The sequence below is a fragment of the Phyllopteryx taeniolatus genome, chromosome 10 (assembly GCF_024500385.1).
Source record: "Phyllopteryx taeniolatus isolate TA_2022b chromosome 10, UOR_Ptae_1.2, whole genome shotgun sequence".
NCBI lineage: Eukaryota > Metazoa > Chordata > Actinopteri > Syngnathiformes > Syngnathidae > Phyllopteryx > Phyllopteryx taeniolatus.
The window spans coordinates 14,478,162-14,503,841 of record NC_084511.1 but is presented as its reverse complement, the minus strand read 5'-3'; the positions used below and the strand labels follow the sequence as shown (position 1 = coordinate 14,503,841).

The window sequence follows — 25,680 nt, the reverse complement described above, 5'->3', positions numbered from 1 at the left end:
AACGTTTGCTTCCACGCTGCTCAGGTGCATCGTGGTCGCCATTAGCCGCGCCGAACGGGAGGACGTCATGGCGGCGGCGGAGGAGGAGAAAAACTTTCCCATACAGTTGGGAGTTGGTTTGGCAGCCTGGGGACGAGCGTGTAAGTTGTGAATGTTGTCAGTCTGCGCTGTTCAAACAAAAATCTGCAGCTCGTGTCCGTGTAGCCACTTTAACTGGTCAGGTGAGCTGACATGTCCGTGTGTCAGCGGGTACTGTTTGTGCCCCATGATGTGACCATGCAAGTAACAAGTTAAAAAAACAACAACAGAAAACGCCTTATTTAATTTTTTTGTTATTTTTTAAACGTGACAGCTCCAACCCAGGGGTCTTATGAACTGGGGTTCGTGACAGGAACAAAACCTTCACTGTCTTTAACGAGATTAGCTGTTTTGTTTGACACTAATGTCAGCAAAGGTGGGACTAAGTCACGTATGTGCAAGTCTTAGTTGGAGAATGTAAAATGAATGCATGAACAATGTTTAATTTTCCTTTATTGTGTGTGTCAGTTTTACGGGCATCTTCAACTGGTAGTGACAAACGGCTTGAAGCAAGCACTTCGTCTCTTATTTGGAGAGCTGTGGGAGTGAGTCTTTTTCTTTCCCCAAAGTTATGTTATACTTCCTCCCTCATACCTTGACAGCGAGAGAGTGAAAACAGGCGCTACGGAATACTTTATTAAGTGTATTTAAAGTGTGTGTGTGTGTGTGTGTGTAAAAATATATGTAAAAAAAAAATAAAATAAGTGTCTCTGTAGATTGTTTTCGATCACGTGATCAGTATGTGGTTGGCACCAGAACATAACAATGCGTTGACCTCCAACATGGCAGTGCATGACGTCACTATCTATATCGCGGATGGATCTGGAATGTTTTCCCCGCAATAAACAAGGGTTCACTGTACTGCATGTGGCTTTCTCCCACCCCTAGATATAAGATGTTAAAAGTAAGTCACATACCATAAATTTTTTTCTTGAACAATTCAACACGAGATTGTTTTTTATAAAATTAAAAAAAGAAAACAAAACAAATATAAGGCAGCAGTATATTTTGTCCTTCAATACTAATGTACATGTGCAATAGTAAGAAGAAGCAAAAAACAGTTTCAAGTAAAGCACACTGTTTAAACACATTTAAATTGAATAAAACACAATGATTCATTAGCACCTGTTCCCTCTCGTTGTCAAGGAATGGGAGACTACCGTATAACCACTTTAAAGAAACTAAAAGAAGACTCACTCGCACAGCGCTCCAAATAAGAGGTTAAGTGCTTGCTTCATGCTAATAAAACATAAAAAACACAAAATCTATTGAAGGTCTGCTAACTTAATGCCAACATACAAAACAAAATCCTCGAATCCAATTATATTTGTAGTTTCCTCCATGATGTTTCATGTGGTGGCCTCTGCACTCAACATCATATATATCACACTGCTGGGTTGCCAGGTTCGCGCAGCGTAAATTTTTTTCCCCTTTTTAAACCAAAACAAATGGAACACTACCTTCAAAATGCAGATTTTAAAATGTAAACAGGCAAAACATGTCATGAATACCAAGTCAAGTAGGGTCTTTCAAAAGTTTTAGCCAAGCAAGTCCCAAGTCCTAAAATTGTCGACCTAAGTTCGTCTCGAGTCACCACCTGTGCTAATATCTCTCTCCCCTATCTTTCAGTATGGTGGATTAAGTGATCAAGAAGCTCCAGTCCCCACACAAATGGAGGCGCTCTCCCTAATGGCCTTGCTGGAGTGCCCTCTGTGTTCGGAGCAGCTGGATGCATCAGCCAAGGTGCTGCCCTGCCAGCACATGTTCTGTAAGGCCTGCTTGCTGAGGCAGGAAGCGGCGCACTCGCAGTTGATCTGCCCGGAGTGTAGAACTCCCGCCAGGGCTCGGACAGTGGATGAGCTACCTGCGAACATCCTGCTGGTCCGGCTACTGGATGGTTTACAGGGGTCAGCGGGGCCTAGCCGGGACTCGCGCTACGCTGTGCCCTTTGCCAGGAGCAGTCAGACTGTCAGGGAGGGTCACAAAGAGCATCAAGGCCACAAAGACGTGAGTGTGTGTGTGTGTCTCTCTACCAGTGCTGCATTTGGGAAAACTGGGAAATGTCCGTCTAATGACATGAAATATAAAATGAGGCAATTCGGATGTACCCCAACTTCACAGTGATTCTGTAGGCGTGTAACACCGGTGGGTAGGCCTGTCACGATAATTACTATATCGACTTATCGTTCGATAAATAAAATGGACACAATAGTTATTTTGCGGGTCTCACGCAGTGAACCGACGGCAAGTTGAACGGCTCCACTGCGAAGTGGCTTGCTACTAGCAACCCGGCTAGTATGTATTAGCTGCTAGTGGGCTCGCGGACCTGCGGCGCACCGGCGTTGGCTCCGTCCAACACTCCACAGCATTGCTCCGTGTGCCGTCCGTAGATCCACACAACACAGACACAGGGAAAGGAAACAATGAGTTAACTGTTTTTTTGTTTTTTTTACATACGCTAGCCCGCAAGCTAACGAGTTAAGGAGGGAAAAAGCTCACTTGACCGCGGTGACGCTGTTTAAAATCTCAGCACCTCACTCTGACTTGTTGTGTGTGGGTCCTCACATACACATTCACACACACGCACGCACACGCACACACACGCCCACACACACACGCACACACAGAGACATTCAGCACGGGAACGTTAACTGTTTATTAACCATAACCGCAGCGGCACGTTATTCAGTCAGTAGTTGACTATGGCTCTTTTCCAGCACTTTCAGCGGAGACGTCCACACGGTCCTGCACCTCGAGGACGAGTCTTATTTTTCATGATTTCAAAGCCTTAGTGGTAGGTTGATTGAAGACTCTAAATTGCCCGTAGGTGTGAATGTGAGTGCGAATGATTTGTTGTTTGTGTGCCCTGCAATTGGCTGGCGACCAGTTCAGGGTCTACCCCGTTTCTCGCCTGCAGTTAGCTGGGATAAGCTCCAGCACGACACCAGTGAGGAAAAGTAGTACAGAAAATGGATTGATGGATCGATTTATTTATTTATTTTTATTATTATTATTTTTTTCCTTCATTCAAATTTGGCAGGCGTTTTAAACGTCCCAGCCAAACATTTGTGACAAATGTACTGTAACACCCAATGACTTATTTTGGTGTTTTTGTGACTTCCTGTCACGATAGCTTTGCAATTAGCATGGCTTCTTTGTCTTTCTCCTGTTAATTACTCCTCACCCTCACTTCATGATAACGATACTTGTCAGAAGTGTAGCATATTCGCTGCCAAGGAGGTGATGATTACTGACTTATGCTGCATTTACGCACGATGCGAAGCAAACGTTCCCCTCCGCTCCTCTGCATCGTATTTTGCTGCGTTAACTAAATTGTAGGTAGCTGGGGTGATGCAAAATAGTGTGCAACAAGCATTTCCCAATGCAAACAGCGGACAGCAGGGAGGTTGGGCGAATGTGGATGTGCCGTTTCTTTTTTTTTTTTTTTTTTTTTTTGGTGACTTAATTTTGTTTTTTTCTTTACAGTAGTGTACTGTACATGACCACACGCTGGCTGCAATTTTTGCTTGTCTCATAACACCATAACCATAACACCACACTATTTCAGCCGTTTTATTTCGGTAACAAAAGTTTTGGTCCGAAACTGAAAATGCACTTTTGGGCCCAAAAGCATTACTAGTAAAATATATTTTTAAGAACTGAGATGATCCAACAAAGATTAGGTTTTTTGTCAAGAATGCTGACACTAGTCAAATTGTCGGAGCTGGTAAGAGTCACCTGACTTGCTATTGTTTCTCACGAACCCCATTATGGTCAATATAGTTCTTTATACTTGTGTGCTGCAATATTTGGCATCTATTGTCATTCTATACAACCCAAATTCCAGTCACTCAATACACACAATAGTATGTTTTAACATAGTGCTCCTTTGCCAAATGTCCATTCGGGAGGACTATTCTGTATGATCCCAAATTGTAAATGAATTTTGCGTCACTGTGGGTATTCTTCCACAATGTCAAAGTCTGATCTTGCTCACCGCTAAGTGGGTTTATGCACACGAAAGACACAGGAGTTGAGTAAGATTACCTGACATGTCACAGCCCAAACACGATCTGAACTATCAAATTATTTCCCCAGGCAAATTGTGAATCAAGGGCTTCTCAAGTCTCAGGGGATAAGGTTTCTTTAAATGAGTTGGTACATTGAGAACCTTTCACTGACCTCTGACACTGTCTTCAGAAGAAGCTACAGTAATTTTGTCAAATGGAGCTTCAACAATTAAAGCAACAATACATAGTCATTTTACGTTTGACTATCAGCTTCAAAATGTTGATGCTGATGATAATAGTTGACTGGCTTACCATAGTGAGAACAGCATTTCTGTCATGGCTAAAGTGACCTTTCATTACCTTATTTTGTGGTCTGTCATAACTAGTCGGGACATTCTCACAAGCATCCCTCTTCACATTAGCTTCTTTGGCACTGGCATTGTGAGCCGGCTTTTTTACTGCTTTTTCCCCCAGTTTGCTGTCCTGTGGATAAGCTATTAATACGGGACAAGGGTGTTGAAGGCAATCTGGGAATTTCCCTGTGTCCGGCATAACAACAAAAGGGCAATGTTGCCAGCTTGTAATCCGAATGCAAAGTTTAAGAACAGAGACTCGCTGGCCACGTGCCTTTGTATTGAAAGCAATTGTCATGGCCCTCGCCAAAGCATCCAGTTACGATGTATATTAATAGGGCCGTGTGAACATGCACTTTGGACACAGAAATGTCCTGCTGTAGTCACTGATGGTGCAGCGGTACTTTCGGTGCTCATTTGGTGCAGGCAGCATGGGTTCATGTCCCACCCAGTGACGGTGTGAACATGAGTCTGAATGGTTGTCTCTCTCTATATATGTGCCCTGCGACTGACTGGCGACCAGTTCAGGGTGTAGTCTGCCTTTCGCCCGAAGTAAGCTGGGATAGGCTCCAGCGCCTCGTGACACTGATTCGGATAAGTGGTGTAGAGAATGGACGGATGGATGGATGAAATATTGTGCTTCGGCGAGTTCTGTCTGAATGGTACAGGCGAATAAATCCCGCCTCTACAGTTACAGCTATGATTTACTGGGAATGCAGTGTGAAAACGGCTATAGTTGTTTATGCAGTTCTTTTCCTCCTTTTTAGTCTTATACTTGAAATGATCAGACAATGTTAGTTTTAGAGCAAATGGTAAAAATAAAAATCATTATCTTAGCTTATTTAGAGTCTGACATGTCGTTGGCAGTTTCCTTAGCTTGAAGTTTCACCCCTGAATTAAAAGCCAGCGTTATACTGCACAACTGTTAAGAGAAGCCCTCTAGCAAACAAAAGCCTACTGTTTTGTTTTTAGGTTTTTCTTTCCACAGTTTATATCATTTCACAGGTGTCTTAATAACATGTAATTTTTCCATCAAAATTCCCCAAGGACCACATATGATAGACACATTTTTACAGCATATTTCTTGCGATGGTGAAACTGGCTCGTTTTAGGGAAGGATCTGTCTAATGCAATGCACAAGCCCTTATCCTGTGATACGTACTGCTGGACCATTGGTGAGTCCGGCTTTTGTTATAATGACAACCAGTGGGCTAAATCTCATGCACATTCCCGCCAGTGTCTCCTCTCCAGCCTTGCTTGGCTTTTAAAAGTTAAACACGGTTCATTACAAAAACTATGAGATAACACTTAACTGTCATAGCAAGTGCTACAGTGAGTCTGGCTACTTTTACTGTTAGTCCTCTTCAGGTAACTTGTGGTGTATATTCTCTTTCCTCTTCATTTCCTTTTGGAAAAAAAATGTAGCAAAAAAAAAAAAAGAAGCAAAAAACACGGCAAATAATACGCCAATGATGTTCGCTGAACTGAGGTCTTGTGAGGTATGCTGATGTTGGCCGTTGGAACTCAAAATTTTGTTTTGTTTGGTTTTTCAGATAACGTTGGTTGAATTAAAAATTGTACAAGCCTAGTAGTAGTCTGTTTTTTTTGTAAGAGAAAATGTATTTAAAGAAGTTTTAAATCAAACTTGAACTGAAACCCATCATTAGATCAACAAAGAGCTCCGTATTGTTTGAGTCACTCATCATGCTTATCGATTTGTCTCAATTGAGGATATAAGAAATGCAGAGAGAGGCCCTTTCAATTGTACATCATTTAAACCATTCAGTGTTCACAAGTCTGCTTCTAAATCCTCAACCTCGGTTCAGTGAAAGTTCAAAAAGCTCGCCTGAGTTCAGGAGGGGGGAGTTTGTGATCGTATTGCTATTTAGACGCTGGAGACAAGCTGCAGTTCAGAACAGGGTTATACAACCTATTCTACTTATCCTCTCCATCGGACCAGGCTTCACAAAATGTAATTTTAGTGTAGTTGATTTTAAAATAACATCAACCTGGTCATGACAAGCCCGCTCTGCCTGAGAGAAAAAAGGAAGCAGGTGTCTTTGTATCTTTATTCAGCTGATCTCCTATTAAGTTGTCTTCAGATGCTGCATTAAAAGGAAATAGCGTGTCTACAGTATTATTTTGTGAAAGTAGGCTGTGGATGATTTATTTCACTGATGTAAGATTCTGCCTTTGCAAAGATAACATTTCTAATATTTGCCTCTCTCATTAAGCTTAAGATAAACATAATATTATCTCATAAAGTGGGCTGTGAGCATTAATATTTGTATGGTGAGTAAATACAACATTGACAGTTGTGCTATGAATTAGGCTTATAAACAGTATGACGATGGATGCTCCAAGATTTGGCCCTGCCTACCTCGGAATTTGCAGTGCATTACTGTATTTGTATAATCTACCAATCTACCACTTCTAAAGTGATCCTTTTCAAACCCTTCCATCTAGGCTCACTTACCTTTTAGTGCCAGTGAGCTCCCATGCCAGTGCACAGCCCATCCATCCATCAATCCATTTTCTACTGCTTAGCCGAGGTCGGGTCGTGGGGGCAGTAGCTTTAGCAGGGACGCCCAGACTTCCTTCTCCCCAGCCACTTCATCCAGCTCTACCGGATGTAGTCTCTCCACCGTGTCCTGGGTCGTCCCCAGGGTGTCCTTCCGGTGGGACGTGTCCGGAACACCACACCAGGGAGGCGTCCGGGAGGCGTCCAAATCAAATGCCCCAGCCACCTCATCTGGCTCCTCTCAATGTGGACTTCAAACCTTCAAAGAAAATAATTCTGTCTAAGTAAGCTTGACAATTTATTTAGTAATAATTGACTAAAAAAAAAAACTTAAGTCAATGACAACCAGAATCACAGAACCTACTGTGTTCGACTTTAGAGGTTCCACTGTATTTTTCTGACTTAAGCTTCCATTAGCATCTGTTTTCTAGTTTTATCACTTAACACTGTAAATTGAGAAGTGTGTTCTACATTCAAATTATTTGCTCTTTCACATTAAATTTTTTTCCTACAATTTTACACTTCGCAACTTTGCTCTTGCTGGACGACAACCCTTGGACCTGAGCCAAATAGCCTCATCCCTATTATTCATGCATCTTCATGACATTTTTTTTATTTGTACATGTAACTAGCATGTTTTTAAAAGTAACCTTACAGTTACCTTTTTTAGCGCTGTGAGAAATGAACATGGGTTCCCGTGAATTGGAATACAGTATCAGTTGCTTTATTATTACAGACTCAATATCCAGGCATAGACAAACAAGATGCATAATATAAAAACAAGAAGGTAAAAATATGCAGCCACAGCAAGGCTGTATCAAGTATTAGAAAATAAATATTTACTATGAAGCATCATACAAGAACCAGACCATATTTTACTAACAACAAAGTGATTTTAAGTGGCAGTATTTTGTCATATTTTATATATCTTTACTGTGGGGTGGAATCCCCCCAACCTCCAAAATAAAATTTTCATGGAAAAAACAAAACTATAGCTTTGTTCAAGTTGGTTTTGTACCTTATTGCTATCATTACAACATTACACTGTCACATGAACACAACAGCTAGCACCCCAAAATTATGTTCAATCGATATGATGAAAATTTATCAGGGTGTTATCGATTAAAAGGATACGACCAAGGCGCCCGCTAGGCATACACATCAAAGTCTACCTGTGTCACACGATGTCACCATGCACCTACAGAAAGCCTTTAAAAGCAAAATCTGTGTCACATCATTCATCAGAACTCTTTTCAAACATCTTTGAGGCATTGTGATGATGATAATTATTAAGAACTAGCAATAGACCGATATCATTTTTCAGGGTGATACCGATTATTAGCAGTTAAAGAAGCCGATAACCAATATTTGGAAACGATATTCATTTTTGAAGTAAAAGGTTTTCCCCTTTTATTTATTATTTATTGGTGTCAAAATTTTGAACAATACAAGCTTGTATACTTTGTTTAAAGGCCTTTTAGCATATATTTAGTGAATAGCTTTTCAAACTTGGTAAACGTTAAAGTTTTTTTTTTTAGAATCTTAGACAATAGACATTTGTTTTAAAATTCTAATAAAAAGTGCAGGGATCGCTCAGGCTTAGGAGAATGTCTTATAAAGTTAAATGAAAACTTAGTTTTCTACAGTTAAGTTTTCCAAAATTTCACTGTAACTGAAATGTTTCTTTCACTTATCATTTCAACAAACAAAAACAAAAAGTGCAGGGAGTTCCCAACGTCTTAAGTTAACTGAAAATGTAAATAAATAAGAACTTCCCTGAAGTTTACCCAGTTTTAAATACGGTAGATTTCTTATCGGCCATTGGATTTATTTAAAAAATAAATAAATAAAGGCTGTTGCCATGTTGTCACAGATAATCGGTCTCTCCTGCCATGTTGTCACCGATAATTGGTCTCTCCCTTCACTTCTCTCCAAAAGTCAGTGGCATTGTTGCTTAAGTTTCTTAGCCATAGAGTCAGCCCTCCAAGTCTGCTCATTTTTACAAATAAAACGAGTAGCATACTTGTATCTTGCATTATCTTAATTGTATTTGAGATATTAAGTCATAGATTGCAATTAATTTCCGACAGCTCAACCAGGACAAAGAAGAGGTTTTAGTTATTCTTCCTGAAGGCAAGAGAGAGAAACTGTTAACGAAACTAGAATATTTGAAACCATCACAGTGTGTAAAGAACCTGGGCTTCGTTCTCGACTCTGAGCTTAATTTTATTCCACACATCAAAAATTTAACTAAGATAGGTTTTTACCATCTTAAGAGCATAGCCAGAGTCTGTCCGCTCTCTGGTCCTCCCAAAAAGACCATCTCTCATCTACGATTACTGCAGATATCAGCCGCTTGTTTGGTGACATAGACCACAGGGCGTGTTTGCCTTAGCTTTTAACTGATTTCTTATTTATTTATTACGTATTTATAAATTTATTTTTTTATCCTATTTTGTATTTTTTGTGTCCTTCAGTTTTTTTTATTATTATTATTTTTTTAATACTCTCCTATTGTCTTTTAGTTTTTTTAACTTTTTAAGTTGAACTTCAATGTCTTCTCATGAGAGTCTCCATAACTGTGGGGATGTCATCCTGCAGTTTCCCCGGGCCCGGTGACTCGAGGGCTCTGCACAATGTGGAGAGTCCATCTCGGTCTACCCGGGTCATGTTGGTCTCTTTGGTGGCATCCACTGTGGCTGTAGGCTGTGGCACCTCTCTCTGAGGATGGCTCCCACAGGTTGTCTTTCCTCACCTGAATCCTTTTCCTTGCCATTTCTCTACACTATTAATCAATAGGTGCTGTGCGGGGGTTCGTGAGTTCGTTTGGGTGTGTTATGCGTTTATATGTGGGGATGGGAGGGGTGGGTTGTATTGCTGTTTTTAATTCTGTTTTTATCTCTATAAAGCGCTTAGTGTTTCATTTTAATGTATGAAAACTGCTCTGAATAGATTGATGAACACATTTAATGCCCAAGCTCTCCATTGTACAGATGTAGTGATATCAGCGCTGTAAGACAAATCCATTATCAGCCACCTGATGACATGTGGACAGGTTGAATTTAGCGTCATGGATACGGAAACACCCTGGTTTTGGTCGACCTGCTATAGCCCAAGTCCTAATGGCTTCATAAGCCGCAACGTGATATCCTGCCACATATTTATCCCATCAAGGCTTGACATTGTGTCTTATTTTTGCATTTGTGAAAGCACATACTGCTTTTATGCAAAGGTTTTACAGTGTCATCATACATTTGGCAGATTTCTTAAAACATACATTTTCACACTCCGTCTGGTTACGCACCATAGTATCTCTTGGTAGAATGATTTCACGTCACAACCTATCTGTCTTAGTATAGTAAGCTAAGCGGTCTTCCTCACAAAGGGTTGACCAGTCCAATGTTCCTGTGTTGATACTATTTCTATGACTTGATAAATTAGGTATATTCTCAACATTTATTGTCATAGCAACACTGGTACATGATCAAATGGTACAGCACCATACAGAATGTTCATAGATGCAAGAGAAGCATGTGCATGAGCTGTGCTTATACAGTGGTCCAGCCATGATGTCATTTACTAGGCCTCGCCTATATAGAGTATGTATAGCCACCTGCAGATAGCTCTTTGCTTGACAATACCGGCTTATTATTGTGACAAAACAGAGCCAGATGCCTGGCAAATAATGAATTTTTTAATCATCCTCATTTTCATTGCATTCAAAAGGTGTATATACAGTACATAGTCACAATGTAATGTGAAAAAGACATGAAAAAAGCATTGTTAACCTTCTGGAGGGGGACTTAATGACAAGACATACTGTAGCATACTAGAAACAAAGATGTTAACAGCACTATGTAATCCATGTTAGCTCAAATAAGCCTGTGGGTGATGTTCTTCTGTTCCTCAGGTTTCTTCAAGAACTTCAATCCATAGCCAAGATGATTCAGAAGGAGAGCTTATTCTCTCCCCTGTTAACAGCATTGTGCCGAAACACAGAGCGACACCGAGCGAGGACTGGCTCCACAGACACATTAGTGACAATAGTGGCACATCTGTCTCTGCCGGCATGCTGCATGCTGCCCCCCAGACGCCTCAATCACTGCTCCACCAGCAGTCGCTGGCTCTCTGCCGCACACTGTGTGACTTTAGTCCCAATGAGATGAACGTGGAGACCAGCGATGCTTGTCTTAGCTTCCATAAGGTACGGTATGTGTCTCACAGTCCTACCTAAACACGTACAGAGGATCTCAAGTCTTGGGAAATGCTTGTGATGATGCAGTATCAGTGTTCTAACATCAATAATAAACACGAAGGGCCTGATTTACTAAGATCCCAAATAGAAATTGGGAATCCCATTGGAAATTTAGCGTTTTTGGCAGACGCAATCCTGGTTGCGCCCAGTCAGTAGATCAACTTCCACGTCTATGTGTATGAGCATTCAGGTTCACGCCCATTTTTGCACATGGAAACCTTTAGTAAATCAGGCCCCAAGTATTCTGACAAAGTGAGGATTAATGAACTTTTGAACACTGAAGTGTATTCCTCCCTGTACAGGTATATAAACCTATTTTTTTAATAATCTTTTAGGAACTTGCATGTATTTAAATGTTGATTAAAAATGTTTTTCAATCGCCATCATCATCCAAACAACGAAAAACAAATTAAGTTTTTATTTTAAATTATAGCCTAACCTAGTTGTGAACAGTTTATATACTGTACAATTGACCCGCAGCTGGGATAGGCCGCGAACCTAATGAGAACCAGCAAAGTAGAAAATAGATGGCTGGATGAAATTTCACCATTCCAGGAATAAACTGTCAGCGTTATAAAACAGTTAAGGTTGTGTAGGCTGCCAATTGGCTGGTGACCAGGCCAGGGTATATGTAACCTCTTGCCCTCAAAGTCAGCTGGGAAAGGCTTCAGCTCACCTCACCATCCTAATGAGAACAAGTGCTATAGAAAATGGCAAGTTCTTAGTTACCATTTGTGCATTTTTAACTACCATACATATACAAATAACCACTGCAATAAAAACATGTTCAAACAAAAGAACAACAGTAATTCATGTCTTCGTTACAGCTCGGCTACATTACTGTTGGGTCAAAATGCTGCTACTCTCCTCCTAACTGGCGCTCGTAGGAGGACGCACGCAACTCCAGTTCTGGCCTCCCTTCATTGCCTTCCTGTGCATTTTGGAGTTAATTTTAAGATATATTTATTTGTTTTTAAATCTTTAAATGGTCTCGCCCCACCTTACCCTCTGAACTGAGTTGAATTAAATAATGCAATATTTTTCACAATTTAAAATTGTACTCTTAATAAATTGTGTGTACTCAAAATGTCCCAGGAATCAGGATTTACAGGACACTTTTCACCCTCATAACTGCCCTCTTGAAACAGCTGTTTTTTTTCTTTCGGGCCGTTAATAACCTCCTCAATTTCGAGGTACCACTGTACAAACATTATCATGGGGTTTGAACCGTGGTACCTTGGTTCTAGCTACTCAGGATTTTGCCTTCCAAAAGAAGATAACAAATATACTTTTAGATTCCTTTGACTTGACACAATGTCCTTTTTCTGACAGGTAAGTGAGCTCACTGTGGTCTCTCACCAGATTTTTGGTCTCTCCTTTGGCTTCTTACATCATGCTGAGCAAAGGAAGTTGCTTCTGGTGCTAAAACATAATAGCCATGGTTATTTTTTTTCATTTTGCTCTTTTCACTGTTTCGCAGCATTCATTGCGGTCTGAAGGATTTCTGAGCGAGTTATGTAAGGGCTCCATTGCTGTATGCTTTCCATTAAAGCACTTGCTGCTTGCCTCGCTTTCCTTATTTTTTTATTTTTTTATTTTATTTTTTAATGGAGATGTTTTTTTTTTTTTTATAGAGGCGAGGTTGTTCGCAGAACAGGCTCTGGCCTTCAAAGAGACACAGAGAGTTAATTCCTCATGAGTACCCAGGCTCTAATCATAGCATAAAACACTGAGCTGTCATTTAATTTCCAACAGTGTCACATCTCGCCTCTTTGTAACTTTTGCCTCCATTTAAGTTTCCTCACGTGTGTTCGTGTTCTGCAGGGCGACATTCTCACTGTTATCAGACGGGTGGATGAACACTGGATTGAAGCCAAACTGGGCGACAGGATAGGAATTTGCCCTCTACAGTTTACAGAGGTGAGTTCTCTCCTCATGGTACATGCCATCTGTAGATGCAATGAATTCCAGGGCAGTTCCAGTTTCCTCTCTTTTTTCCATGCAAAGCTTTGGATTCATCCCCAAGTGCCACTCAGTGGCTGCAAAATGTTGAGGATAGAGAGCTCATTTTGAAGCCCTGCTGTGTGTGCAGATGCTCTTTAGTTAGGTTCGCAGAGCTGGCTTAGCTGACTGACTGTCATTTGTTTTCGTTTGAGTTTCCTGACTCCGGGAATAAACCTGCTCCACACTGGGACACATTGCTTGTTCATGCGGTGGGGTTACCTCAGCATGTTGGCATCTGAGTTCCCTCACTTGCCTCTTTCATGTTATCTCACATCTTTCCTCACTTATTTTCCCACCCCTTTTTGTTCCTCTCCCTGTCTTACTCCTCCGTATCTTTCTCCTCAAGCTCCGCCTCAGCAGTCTTCCCATCTTTTCTACCTCTGGACTCTTTCATCCTCCTCTTCCCTCTCCTTGTGCTGTGCAGCCAGGCGTGAAGACACAGTAATGCTTTCTCTGCTCGGATGGCATAACAGCACATCACTGTGGTGAGTGAAAGCATTAACCCAGCCGTGCCTGTCTGTGACGCTCTATATTTCACCTTGCCTCCCGCTATTCTCTCAGCGCCAGTCGATCCTTCCAGGCTTACTGGCTGCTACTTATCTTCCTGCCTGCCTGTCCAACAAGTTGGAGTGGGTGAGTGGAGTGATGAGCAACTATGTTTAGACAGCTGCTTCTCTGCTCAGCACTCAGCCTGTCAGGTGCTAGTGACAGGTAGACTTTGAGAGGCTTTCCTTGTTTAAATATACGGGCTGTAGGGAGCGGACATCACTTTTCTTTTCTGCATCTATCTTTCCCAGCTAAACTCGGTGGCAACCAAACTATTGGAGGGAAAGAGTCGACGGAGGAGTGACTCAGCAGAATATCAGAATCGGACGGGGAGCAGGAGCAAAGACAAGGGCCCAGAGGCATCCAATACGACCACAAACCCGAGAGTCACACAAGTTCCTGCAAAAACTCCTCTTGCCAGCCCTGTGGCCCCCTCCAACCCGTGCAAACAGCCGAGTCCCAGCAGCAGCAACTTTTCCCGCACACCTGCTGTGGAGGCAAACATCAACGGCTTTGACCTCCAGCGACAGTCACACCGCTCCTCCGTGCGACCCCCTGCCCGTGGACACGCGCATCCGTCGCGCGATTACTCTCAGCGAGTTCGGCGCCACTCTGACGGCCCGCACAGACACCTGTTACTGGTGAGTCGCATGCCTTGATTTTGTCTTAGTATCTCATTGTTATTTGGTCTTCAATTTTCTTGCAGTTAGGTGTGCTTGAGATGAATCAAAACGTGGCTGAAAAAAGTGGTGGTTACTCTAAACTGATCGATGTTTTCATTTGAAAAAATCTGTTTGTGCTCAGGGGCTCAGGGTGGGGACCACTGCCGTAAGGCTCAAGGAATGAAAACTGAGGGGAGCTGCCCTGATGTTAGCCTCTGCATGATTGTCTCCTATTAAGACAAAACACATGTGAAAAGGGCTAAGAATGAAAACTGCTGGGTTGGACTGAAACTTTTCAAATGTTTGTAATTAAGAGTCCCGGGACCTGAGCCAGAGATTCTTCTCAGAGGTGGACGAGAGTCTTTTTCCTTCCAACAAAAACACAGCCTAATCATCACAGGAAAGTTGTAATTCTACAAACCAAAACATTATAAGGCCCTTGAGAAAAATGCATAAAAAAAAATAAAAGGTCTATAAAATGTTAACATCCCATCAGTTTCCCACTCTTTGGATTTCCTGTAAATACATGCACTCAACGGCCACAACATTAGGCACACCTGATTTCAATACAAGAGCTGCATCAAATGAGCTGCCTTTTTGAAAGATCACATTTGAGTGATTCTGTGCTCACATGCACTAGAGAAAAACTGTATTAAGTCCATTGAAACCAAACTTTTACATCAAAACCACTCAACTGGAATCAGAAATTCAAGACATGAAGGGGGAATTAATTAAACAAATTCATGTTAAATCAGTTCAAATGTTCATATTGTAAAAGTATATTATGGTTGCAAGAAAAACATACCTGCTTAAAAAGTGGCTTAAAATAAAAAAAAATTTCTTCAACTGTTTTTGTAGTTTGCAGTGGTGTAGAACTGCTTTTCATCACACTGACAGCTGATTCTGCCATTTCTATTTGTGTCATTCGGCTTAATCATAAGGGCAAAGTATTAGAAACATACACCCACACTAAGAGAACATACTGTCAAATCATAAGAGCATTGCTGTCTTTATAAAGGCATCATTTCTTTGATGCAGCTGTTGCATCGCATTGCAATTATGTACCTCCTATAGTGTACAGTGAATGCATAATTTCATTTCTCAGGGCTAATAACAGGGATAGATAGTCAAAACAGGTTCACGTGACAGAATGATGGATGGGTGATGTGGACCTCTGGCTAACAATTTGGATTGTATCCCAAACGAGACAAGGACATTTTGGAATGGGCAAGGGAAGGTCAAATGTACACTGGATATGTTATGATCTGATCACCTCAGCATACAAACTTAAAAGGACACATGTGAATGTTACTTATGTGCTGACTATCGGTTTTGAATTTTTTTGTGGGCGTGGGACACCACTTAATGAGGAAACTGCACAGAGTCACAGTAAGGTTATGCAGTAGCAACATAAAAGCCTCTGCAAGGTTTTCAGAGCATAACTTTCCGCCAAGTGCCCTGCTTCCTGAGATAATGATTTCCTTTGATTTAGTTGAAGTTTCACTGCTCTGCCCTGCAATTATAAATGTCAGCGCAAAAAAAAAAACATACCTCATGAAGGTCTGAAAGTGAGATCAAAAATAAGAAAGAGAAGAATGGTATTTAAAAAAATAGGGGTTTCAGCTTGGGAAGAAAGAATGAAAACAAGATTTGTGAACTATGTAAAGGCAAGTAAGTAGGAAGATGAGGAAAAATAAAAGATACTGTAGATTCAGCGTGTAGGAGGCTCAGAGAGTCCCTCGGTGTGTCTGCTTATCTCTCATGCTGATGATGATGAGTCACTGGTGAAATTTGTTATATAACAGACTCCCATCTCACTCTCTCCCCCCACTGCTGTAAAACTCCTTCCTCTTCACTAAGCAGGTAACATCCACTCTCACATCAGTGGGCTAGTAATAGAAGACAAGCCCTACTTTCTTTAAAGAAGTCTGTCCTGAAACATGATGCTCTCAAGTTTCAGCTAACTGAGGATGAAGCAAATTTCCCGTGTGAAAATATTTTGTAGAAATAAAATGCTTACACACCCCTGTTCAAATGTTTTTTTGTTATATAAAAAAAATTAGAACAAGATAATTTCAAGTTTTTCCACCATTAAGTGACCTATAACCTGTACAACTCAATTGGGGGGAAAAAATAAAAAAATTCTTGAGAGAGAAGGTAAAAATAAACTGAGATTGTGGTTGCTCAATCGTGGACATCCTTTTATAACTGGGGAGACATCTCGTTCAAAGGTAAAGACGTCCACACAGTCCTGCAGCTCGAGGAAGGGCCTTACTTTTCATGATTTCAAAGCCTTAGTGGTAGGTTGATTGAAGACTCTAAATTGCCCGTTGGTGTGAATGTGAGTGCGAATGGTTGTTTATATGTGCCCTGCGATTGGCTGGCGACCAGTTCAAGATGTATCCTGGCTCTCTACCAGAGTTAGCTGGGAAACGCTTTAGCACCCCCGTGACCCTAGTGAGGTTAAGCGGTATGGCAAATGAATGAATGAATGGATCACAAAACGAGGTTTGGACATAGAAGCTGCCAAGAGGCTGACAGCAGCTTTGAAGGAGCTGTAGGTATTTCTAGCAAGTACTGGCTGTTTAGTAAAAACCCGAATTCCAAAGAAGTTGGGATGTTGTGTAGGACTAATTCTTTCCTGTTCTCGCTTTATGTACACCTTCAGTTGGTCAACAGTCTAGGGTCTCTGTTGGCGTACACATTTTCAATGGGAGACAGATCAGGAATCCCTAAATTCCTTGCAAGTGTATGTTGAAGAAGAAGAAGAATCACCTTTATTGTCATGAACATGCATGCATGCATGCACACGAAATTTGCTCTCTGCATTTTACCCATCACAGTGAACACATACACATGTTCGTGGAACACACTGGAGCAGGTGGCAGCTGAAGCGACCGGGGAGCATTTCGGGGTATTAGTTTCTTGCTCAAGGACACCACAGCCGTGAGTCCGGGGGATGTTGGCGGATGGTCAAGTCGGGGTCTTGAACCTAGGTCCCCCACGGTGGCAGTCGATGATCATTGGGCCACGGCTTACCTGTTGGACTGTTTGCTCACAAAATTGTTTAGAAAGTGGTGAACCTCACTCAATCCTTGCTTTTGAACAACTGAGCCTTTTAGGAATGCTCCTTTTATATCTAATCATGACACTCACCTGTTTCCAGTTGACCTTTTCACCTGTGGAATGCTCCAAACAGGTTTTTTTTTTTTTTGAGCATTCCTCAACTTTCCCAGCCTTTAGTTACCCGTGTCCAAGCTTTCTTTGGAACGTGTTGATGCTGCAACACGGGCATCAAATTCAAAATCAGAAAAGATTTTAAAATTTAAATATCTTCTCTTTTTAGTGTATTCAATTATATATAGGTTGAAAAGGATTTGTAAATCATTGTATTCTGTTTTTATTTACATCAACTCTGATGGAAGGTTTGTATGTGTGACAACAATCTCCCGTCTTATTCGTATGTCTGGGCTATGGGGTAGCGTGGAAGCTTGTCCTACAAAGAACAAAAAAATCCAAATATAATACAATACAAATACAAAGAACAAAAAATTTAAACAAAAAACAACAACACGTGAAACCTCCAAAATGCATGTGGGAAAATGTGTTATGGTCTGATGAAACCGAGGTGCAACTTTTTGGCCATTACTCCAAAAGGTATGTGTGGCGCAAACAACACTGCTCATCACTAAAAGAACCCCATAACTACAGTGAAGCATGGTGGTTGCAAAATCATGCATTGGGCTGTTTTTCTTCAGCTGGAACTGGGGCCTTAGACAAGGTGGAGAGAATTGTGAACAGATTCATTACCAGCCAGTGGTATTGGTATTGGTATTTGCATAGTCACAGGAGCGTGCTGATTCCCATGTAACATGTTTAAATGTGACTGATTAATTCTGAACACAGCCACTTCCCCAGTTTAAAGAGTGTGTGCACACTTGTGCAACCAGATTATTTCAGTTTACCTTCCACTCCTGAAAATATTAGGGGTGGTTTCAATTGAGTTTTGTACTGACTGGTTTTCCTAGTCCCATAATGCCTTTTAATTGATAGCTGGTTGAATTATTCAATTAGTGGGGACCTATTGGCCATGGACCAAATACAGCCCGTGAGAACATATGAAAGCCCCCAAACCTTTAAAAAAACACAAATGCTCATAATATATATTAAATATGTTTGATTGTTGCATTGTTTTTTAAATACATTTAGTATGAACCTCAAAAGACTTTATACAGGCTGAAATGGCCTGTGATTGGAAAAAGCCTCCCCTGATTTAGAAGTCCCATACTCATCCAATAGTTTCTCTCTCCTTGTAAATTATATGACACTGCTGGGTCATTGCATGCGGCAATTGCGTGACTGCTGCTTGAGTAAGATGCCCTCTTTGTATCTGGAAAAAAAAAAAACACAGACCAAGAATAGAAGATGGACACAGAGGAGTGAAAAGACTTAAATAATTGAATACATAAAGAATGCAGTGTTGTGCTTTTTCTCTTGCTGTTATTTCTTGCAAGGAGTTAATGCTGTGAGAAATGATTAATTACCGTCATTATATCAGGTGTTTGTTCACATGTAACTGTCTTACTAGTAAAAATAGCATTGCTAAATCATGTACTTTAAACATATGCCTGAGATTTACATCCATCATGTGAAAGCTCAAATGTCTTCAGGACATACTCGATGCCTTTTATCTCCTTTTTGCATGTATGCCTCTCAGCTCTGCTTTTCACAAAGGACTTCTAGGTAATAGTGATGTCTTGAATCATGTTAATTATAGCTTTCTTTATGTTTCGTGCGAGCGTGGAATGTAACTGTACAGTATATGCAATGCAGCCTAATGGTCACAGAGCCTCAGGATCCCAGGCACCTGCTATAAAGGGAACCTCTTGCTTCACTGGGCACTATTAATTCTTTAAGCACTAGGTGTGCTTTAAATGGCATGAAGCTTGCACTGAAGCCATGACAGGGAATATTTCTCAGTTTTATAAAGAGCACTTGGAGTAGCCCAAATTAAATGAATCAATGGCTTGATCGTACACTTTCCGGCCACAACTTAAGGTATACCTGCGCAATCGAATGAGGTCCGGTATAAGAACTGTATCAGAAATTTGGCATTTTGAAAGATGATAATGCTTGCTCTTGAGGGAGGTTGTTTTTTTTTGGTTGTAATATGCGTGGGGTGTAAAACTACACAATACAGAGAGGTGCATTATTGTTTTCCCCCCATTTATTTGTATAGCTTCAGAAGAGAAGCAAAATATTAGAAATTACTTTCAGTATGATGCTTTAATAGAGCACGATAGTAAAAGTTAAATGAAATACATCTGATGGTGTCAAGAAGCAATTTTTGTTTCCACTTTTGCATTGGGTGTCATTAGATTGAGCAGCTGTACGTAATGTTGTGGCCGGTGACTGTGTTTTGATATGCTATGGAAAAGATCCTCAAGTGAACTCTTGGAATTCCCCAACACCACCATGACTATTTTGTTCTGAGTGTGCTGTGGTTCAAAAGTTCAACCATCCTCCTTAAATTCATGTTGATCGTTTTTCCTCCATTTTGTTACAGAGTGACAAGATGGCCAACAAGGCTCCACCCAACATCTCGATGGCTCTGTCAAATCCCCAAATTTCTTCCTCTTCTGCAGACAGCAAAAACTCCAATACGCAGCAGCTCTCAATCAGTGTGTGAGTCCATGAACAAAAACTCTCCTCATTATAAAACATTTAACTGTAGAAGAAGAAGAAGAATCATCTTTTATTGTCATGAACTTGCATGCATGCACACGAAATTTGTTCTCTGCATTTAACCCATCACAGTGAACACATACACATGTTAGTGGAACACACTGGAGCAGTGGGCAGCATTTCGGGGTATCAGTGTCTTGCTCAAGGACACCACAGCCATGAGTCCGGGGGATGTTGGCGGATGGTCCAGTTCACAAACATTTAACAATTATCCATCCATCCATCCATCTTCTACCGCTTATCCGAGGTCGGGTCGCGGGGGGAGTAGCTTTAGCAGCTCGGGTCGCGGGGGGAGTAGCTTTAGCAGGGACGCCCAGACTTCCCTTTCCCCAGTAACTTCATCCATCTCTTTCGGGGGGATCCTGAGGTGTTCCCAGGCTAGCCAAAGGATGTAGTCTCGCCAGCGTGTCCTGGGTCGTTCCCGGGGTCTCCTCCCGGTGGGACGTGCCCGGAACACCTCACCAGGAAGGCGTCTGGGAGGCATCCGAATCAGATGCCCCAGCCACCTCATCTGGCTCCTCTCGATGTGAAGGAGCAACGGCTCTACTCTGAGATCCTCCCGGATGACCGAGCTTCTCACCCTATCACTAAGAGAGAGCCCGGACACCCTGTGGAGGAAACTCATTTCGGCTTTTTAACAATTTTAACATTTAACAATTATGCAAGTATAAAGGTTAACAACTCTTACTATTAACACGTAAAACAATGACAAAGATTTAGCCACTGCCAAAACAAAAAACGAGACTTAACCTTGACCATAACAGTGGTGACAATGGTCATAATCTTTGAATAATGTATCTTCCATTATACTCAATTTCTTCGGTTCTTCACCTTATTCTTTTGAAACAAGTGTTGAGAAAAGGCTATAAAAAGACAAATAAGTCTCCCAGTTAATGATTTGATGCTCAGAACTGAGGGCTTGCAAGATTTTCTAATAATGTCACCCATGACAGCAATGCAAATGCCTTGAAGCTCTGTGAGACTTCTAGTATTTTTCCCCAAAACATTGGTCGAATTCTAATTGGTTTGACCATAGACTATTTCAGCTTGAGATGTTAACTGTCTAAACAAGTTACGGACATTTAGAATACACACACTAGCTTCCATTATGTTGTAATAATAGCATGGGCTACCTCACCCCTTAGGTGTGCTGTGCTGTACTCCTATAAGCCGCAACGCCCAGAGGAGCTTGAGCTGAGGAAAGGGGAGATGGTGGGAGTGTACGGAAAGTTCAAAGAAGGATGGCTGCGTGGGTTGTCTCTCCGAACGGGCAAAGTGGGCATCCTGCCCAGCAACTACATCACTCCTGTGCTCAGGTGAAAGGTCACAATCCCTAACGGCACTATGTGTCAAGATGCAGTGCATTTGTGTGGGCAGGAATATGTTTAATCATTAAAAATGCAAAATGTATCACACGTATAGAGTTATATAAAAGATTCTCAGTTTAAAGTGTGGATAACTTTATCCTTCTGTGTCTCACTGCAGAACGTCAGCCAGACTCCTGGAGACCAAAGCGGCAAGCGCATCATCACAGCACAATCCAGCAGTGGCAAAGAAGCACACAGCTGCTCGGAATCCTGCTGTGGTCCTTGCTCCTGATAGGGTAAATACTGATGGAGCACTGTACTCAGCAGGACAGGTCTCACATGTGCCAAATGGAGCACAGCACGCAATGTCATCCACAGGTGCTGGAAAATCATCCTTCTACGGGAGCTCACCAGGTTGGGAGACAGTGAGGCGACTCTTTAACCCACACAGAGGTGAATGAACAACCAGTGCATCTCCTAATTTTCACCATTATTGTGTAATAATGTCTCCTAAATGATCCTTTTGAATAGGTTTATCAGCATCCAACCCTTTCAACCATTCATCCAATTTGAATGTAACCTCCAACTCGGAGCACTTTGCACAAGTTCAGGCATCCGGCTACTCGCCTGCCCTGCAGAGGAAGAAAAACGGCGGAATTCTAGCCAACTCTGGAAGACCACCAGGCTGGATGAGTGAGCCGACAGCGCTCTCTGCTGCCCTACCGTCGAAAGACAGGGACTTCACCTCCTCACATGAGGCAGGGGGTTATCACCATGAGCGGCATCTGTCCAGTGGTCCTCACTCAATTCTTGTCAGACCTGATTCACACAAGAGCACTGCAGACAAGGTAGTGTTCAAATGAAGTTATATTGTAGTCACTCATCTTGTCACATCCACTAGAGTGGTTTCTCATGTAGCGACTGGACACAATTTTATCCTGATCTACTTATTTCAATTTGTCTGTGTCAAAGCAAATAGTATATATTTTTATCAGTATTAAAATGTGTACAGCTGTCGTCTCAGCTGTGTTACAACTCTAAAACCACCTCTGAAAATAAAATGATCTCTGTGTGAACAGCAACCGAGCAAAAAGTCAGATAAATCCAGTCTTGAACAAACTGTAAAAATGTTTTCCACTGACAGCATAGTGTAACACTTACAGTTTAGTTTTTTTCTTCTTCTTTGATTTTGGTTACATTGCCAATATGAATTGTTTCCTTTCATGTCCTGGTTGTCTGCAGCCTGCCAAGTCGGTGCGCTTCCTCACAGATGAAGATCCCCCACCTCCACGGCGTCGGACCTCCTCCTGGTCTTCAGGAAGCCAGGTTCCGTCCAATTTTGCCCCAGCACCTCTCCCACTAGAAGTATGGGCACCATCACTCACCTTGGGAAGAGACGGACCTGGAATCCTTCTCAAAGACGGAAAAGATCCAACTGTCAGGAAAGGCATGGAAACTGTTCTCTCGGATCTAAACTCAAACTCACAAAAACCAATGTCATTGCAGCCGTCGCTATCAGCTTTGTCAGCTCAGTTCAGCCCCACCAGGTAGTTTGGGAATTGGAACAACCATTCACAAAGGTTTCATTGTTTAATGACTTCTGCACAGAAAGGTTCACTGTTTTGTTTTGCTTTGTTTTTGTTTTTTTCCTCCCCTCAGACACAGAGTGACTTCAACACATCTAGCCCAGACAGACTCTGAGCTCAGTCTGCTTCAAGGAGAGCTAGTCCTGGTCCACAGACCTCGACCTGACGGCCGTCTCCTGGTTACTCAGGAGACCAGCGGCCAGACGGGCCTGTTTCACTGTAGTATTCTTCACGCTCTGGAGAGGCTAACTTGACTCTTATTGCAATTAATATATTTTTGAAACCCTTTGTCGAGATCCAGCAGTTGAAATTGCCAAAAGAGATTTCCATGATGGAGTTTATTTTTGCCCCGGGTTCATATTAAAATCGATATTTTGTGTTTCTTCAGTGTATGAGCATGTACTGTATGTCTCTTCTACTGAGGATTTGCACATAAACCCACCAAACGGCGGTTACCCTGTTACTGCCCATGTTACATACAGTACATACAGTCCCCTCCCAAAGTATTGAAACAGCAAGGTCGATTCATTTGTTTTTGTTGTACACTGAAGACATTTGGGTTTTAGATCAAAAGATGAATATGAGACCAAAGTTCAGAATTCCAGCTTTCATTTCATGGTGTTTACATCTAGAAGTGGTAAACAACTCAGGACAGAGCACTTTTGTTTGAAGCCACCCACTTTTCAAGTTAGCAAAAGTATTGGAACAGACATGATTAAATTAACTATAAGTGAGTAACTTATTTGGTGGCATTACCCTTACTTGCAATAACTGCATCAAGCCTGCAACCCGTTGATTTCAGACTGTTGCTTTCTTCTTTTGAAATGCTTTTCCAGGCCTTTACTGCAGCTCTTTCAGTTCTTATTTATTTCTGTTTTTTTTCCCTTCAGTCTCATCTTCAGGAGGTAAAATGCATGCTCTATTGGGTTAAGGTCCGGTGATTGACTTGGCCAGTCCAAGACCTTGCACTTTTCCCCCCTGATGAAGACCTTTGTTGTGTTGGCAGTGTGTTTTGGCTCATTGTTTTGTTGCATGATGAACCTCCTCCCAATTAGTTTGGATGCATTTTTCATTAAATTGCCAGACAAAATGGTCTGCCAACCTCCACAGGGCAGGGGTGAATGTTTCACAATACACTGTTCGAAGAAGACTTTGAGAGAACAAATATACAGGCCATACCACAAGATGCCAACCACTCATCAGCAAAAAGAATCGGAAGGCCAGATTGGATTTTGCAAAGAAGTACAGAGATGAGCCACAAAAGTTTTGGAACAAAGTTTTATGGATTGATGAGACAAAGATTAACCTATAGCAAAGTGATGGAAAGGCCAAAGGATGGAGAAAGAAAAATGATCTGATTATGATCAAAAACACGCAAGCTCATCTGTGAAGCATGATGGAGGTAATGTCATCCCTTGGGCTTGCATGGCTGCTTCTGGAACGGGCTCTCTAGTCATTAGTGATGTAACTCATGATGGTAGCAGCAGAATGAATTCTGAAGTCTACAAAACAATTTTGTCTGACAATTTACAGAGAAATGCATCCAAACTAATGGTGAGAAGCTTCATCATGCAACAAGACAGTGACCCAAAACACACTGCAAAGACAACTAAGGACTTCATCAGGGGGAGAAAGTGGAAGGTCTCAGACTGGCCAAGTCGATCACCGGACCTTAACCCAATAGAGCATGCATTTTACCTCCTGAAGAAGAGACTGAAGGGAGAAACCCCTAGAAACAAACAAGAACTGAAAGAGGCTGCAGTAAAGGCCTGGAAAAAGCATTTCAAATAAAGAAAGACTGTTGTCTGGTGAAGTCAACTGGTTGCAGGTTTGATGCAGTTATTGCAAGTAAGGGTTATGCCACCAAATATTAAGTTATTCAAGTTAAGTTAATTTAATCATGCCTGTTCCAATAATTTTGCTCACTTGAAAGGTGGGTGGTTTCCAACAAAAGGTGCTCTGTTCAGTCTGTCTGTCCATGAAATAAAAGCTGCAATTCTGAACTTTTGTCTCATATTCATCTTTTGAGCTGAAACCCAAATGTCTTCAGTATACAACATAAACAAAGGAATTGAGCTTGTTGTTCCAATACTTTTGGAGGGGACTGTAGGTGAGTGCCTTTGTCAAAACCTACAAAGACAAGACAATCTAATTATGTGAAGTCAAATATCTATACTTCCTCTGTGACAATAAACTACCTAAGACAATAATTATGTCTCGCTTAAGGGGGTTGATTGGTGAAGGTAAACTAACAAACAGGAATACAAAAAAAAACAAAGGCATTATGTTGAATTAACAGTATTGGAAAGTCATTCACAGATAACACATTCTAAATACTAATACTTTTAATGTGACATATGTTTACCTACTTGCTGCTTCTAAAGATTATTCCAACTATTGTGTGAAACAATATTGCACAGACACCAGTTAGCAGACATTTACATCATAATAAAAAACACAACAGTTAAAATGTGTAGATTATGTGATTAAAGACTTGTACGTATGTTCTGACATAAATACATCTTCATGGTTTGTGCGTTGCCATGGTGATAGTCGTGAAGACGCACCAAGGCGTGGTGTCATCCTTTGTGGTACTCACGTGTAAAACTAAGG

General features: G+C 41.5%; 1 protein-coding gene across 1 annotated transcript; it reads left to right on the top strand.

Moving 5' to 3' along the window:
- Nucleotides 1-5: 5 nt before the first annotated feature.
- On the top strand, nucleotides 6-25,277 carry sh3rf2 (SH3 domain containing ring finger 2). Its single transcript, XM_061787328.1, has 11 exons — nucleotides 6-140; nucleotides 1,708-2,085; nucleotides 10,873-11,166; nucleotides 13,042-13,137; nucleotides 14,019-14,408; nucleotides 19,996-20,114; nucleotides 21,320-21,490; nucleotides 21,660-21,934; nucleotides 22,013-22,329; nucleotides 22,724-23,028; nucleotides 23,141-25,277. The coding sequence occupies exons 2-11, from the start codon at nucleotides 1,750-1,752 to the stop codon at nucleotides 23,319-23,321; spliced, it is 2,484 nt and encodes an 827-aa protein (XP_061643312.1). The 5' UTR covers nucleotides 6-140; nucleotides 1,708-1,749; the 3' UTR covers nucleotides 23,322-25,277.
- Nucleotides 25,278-25,680: the final 403 nt, after the last annotated feature.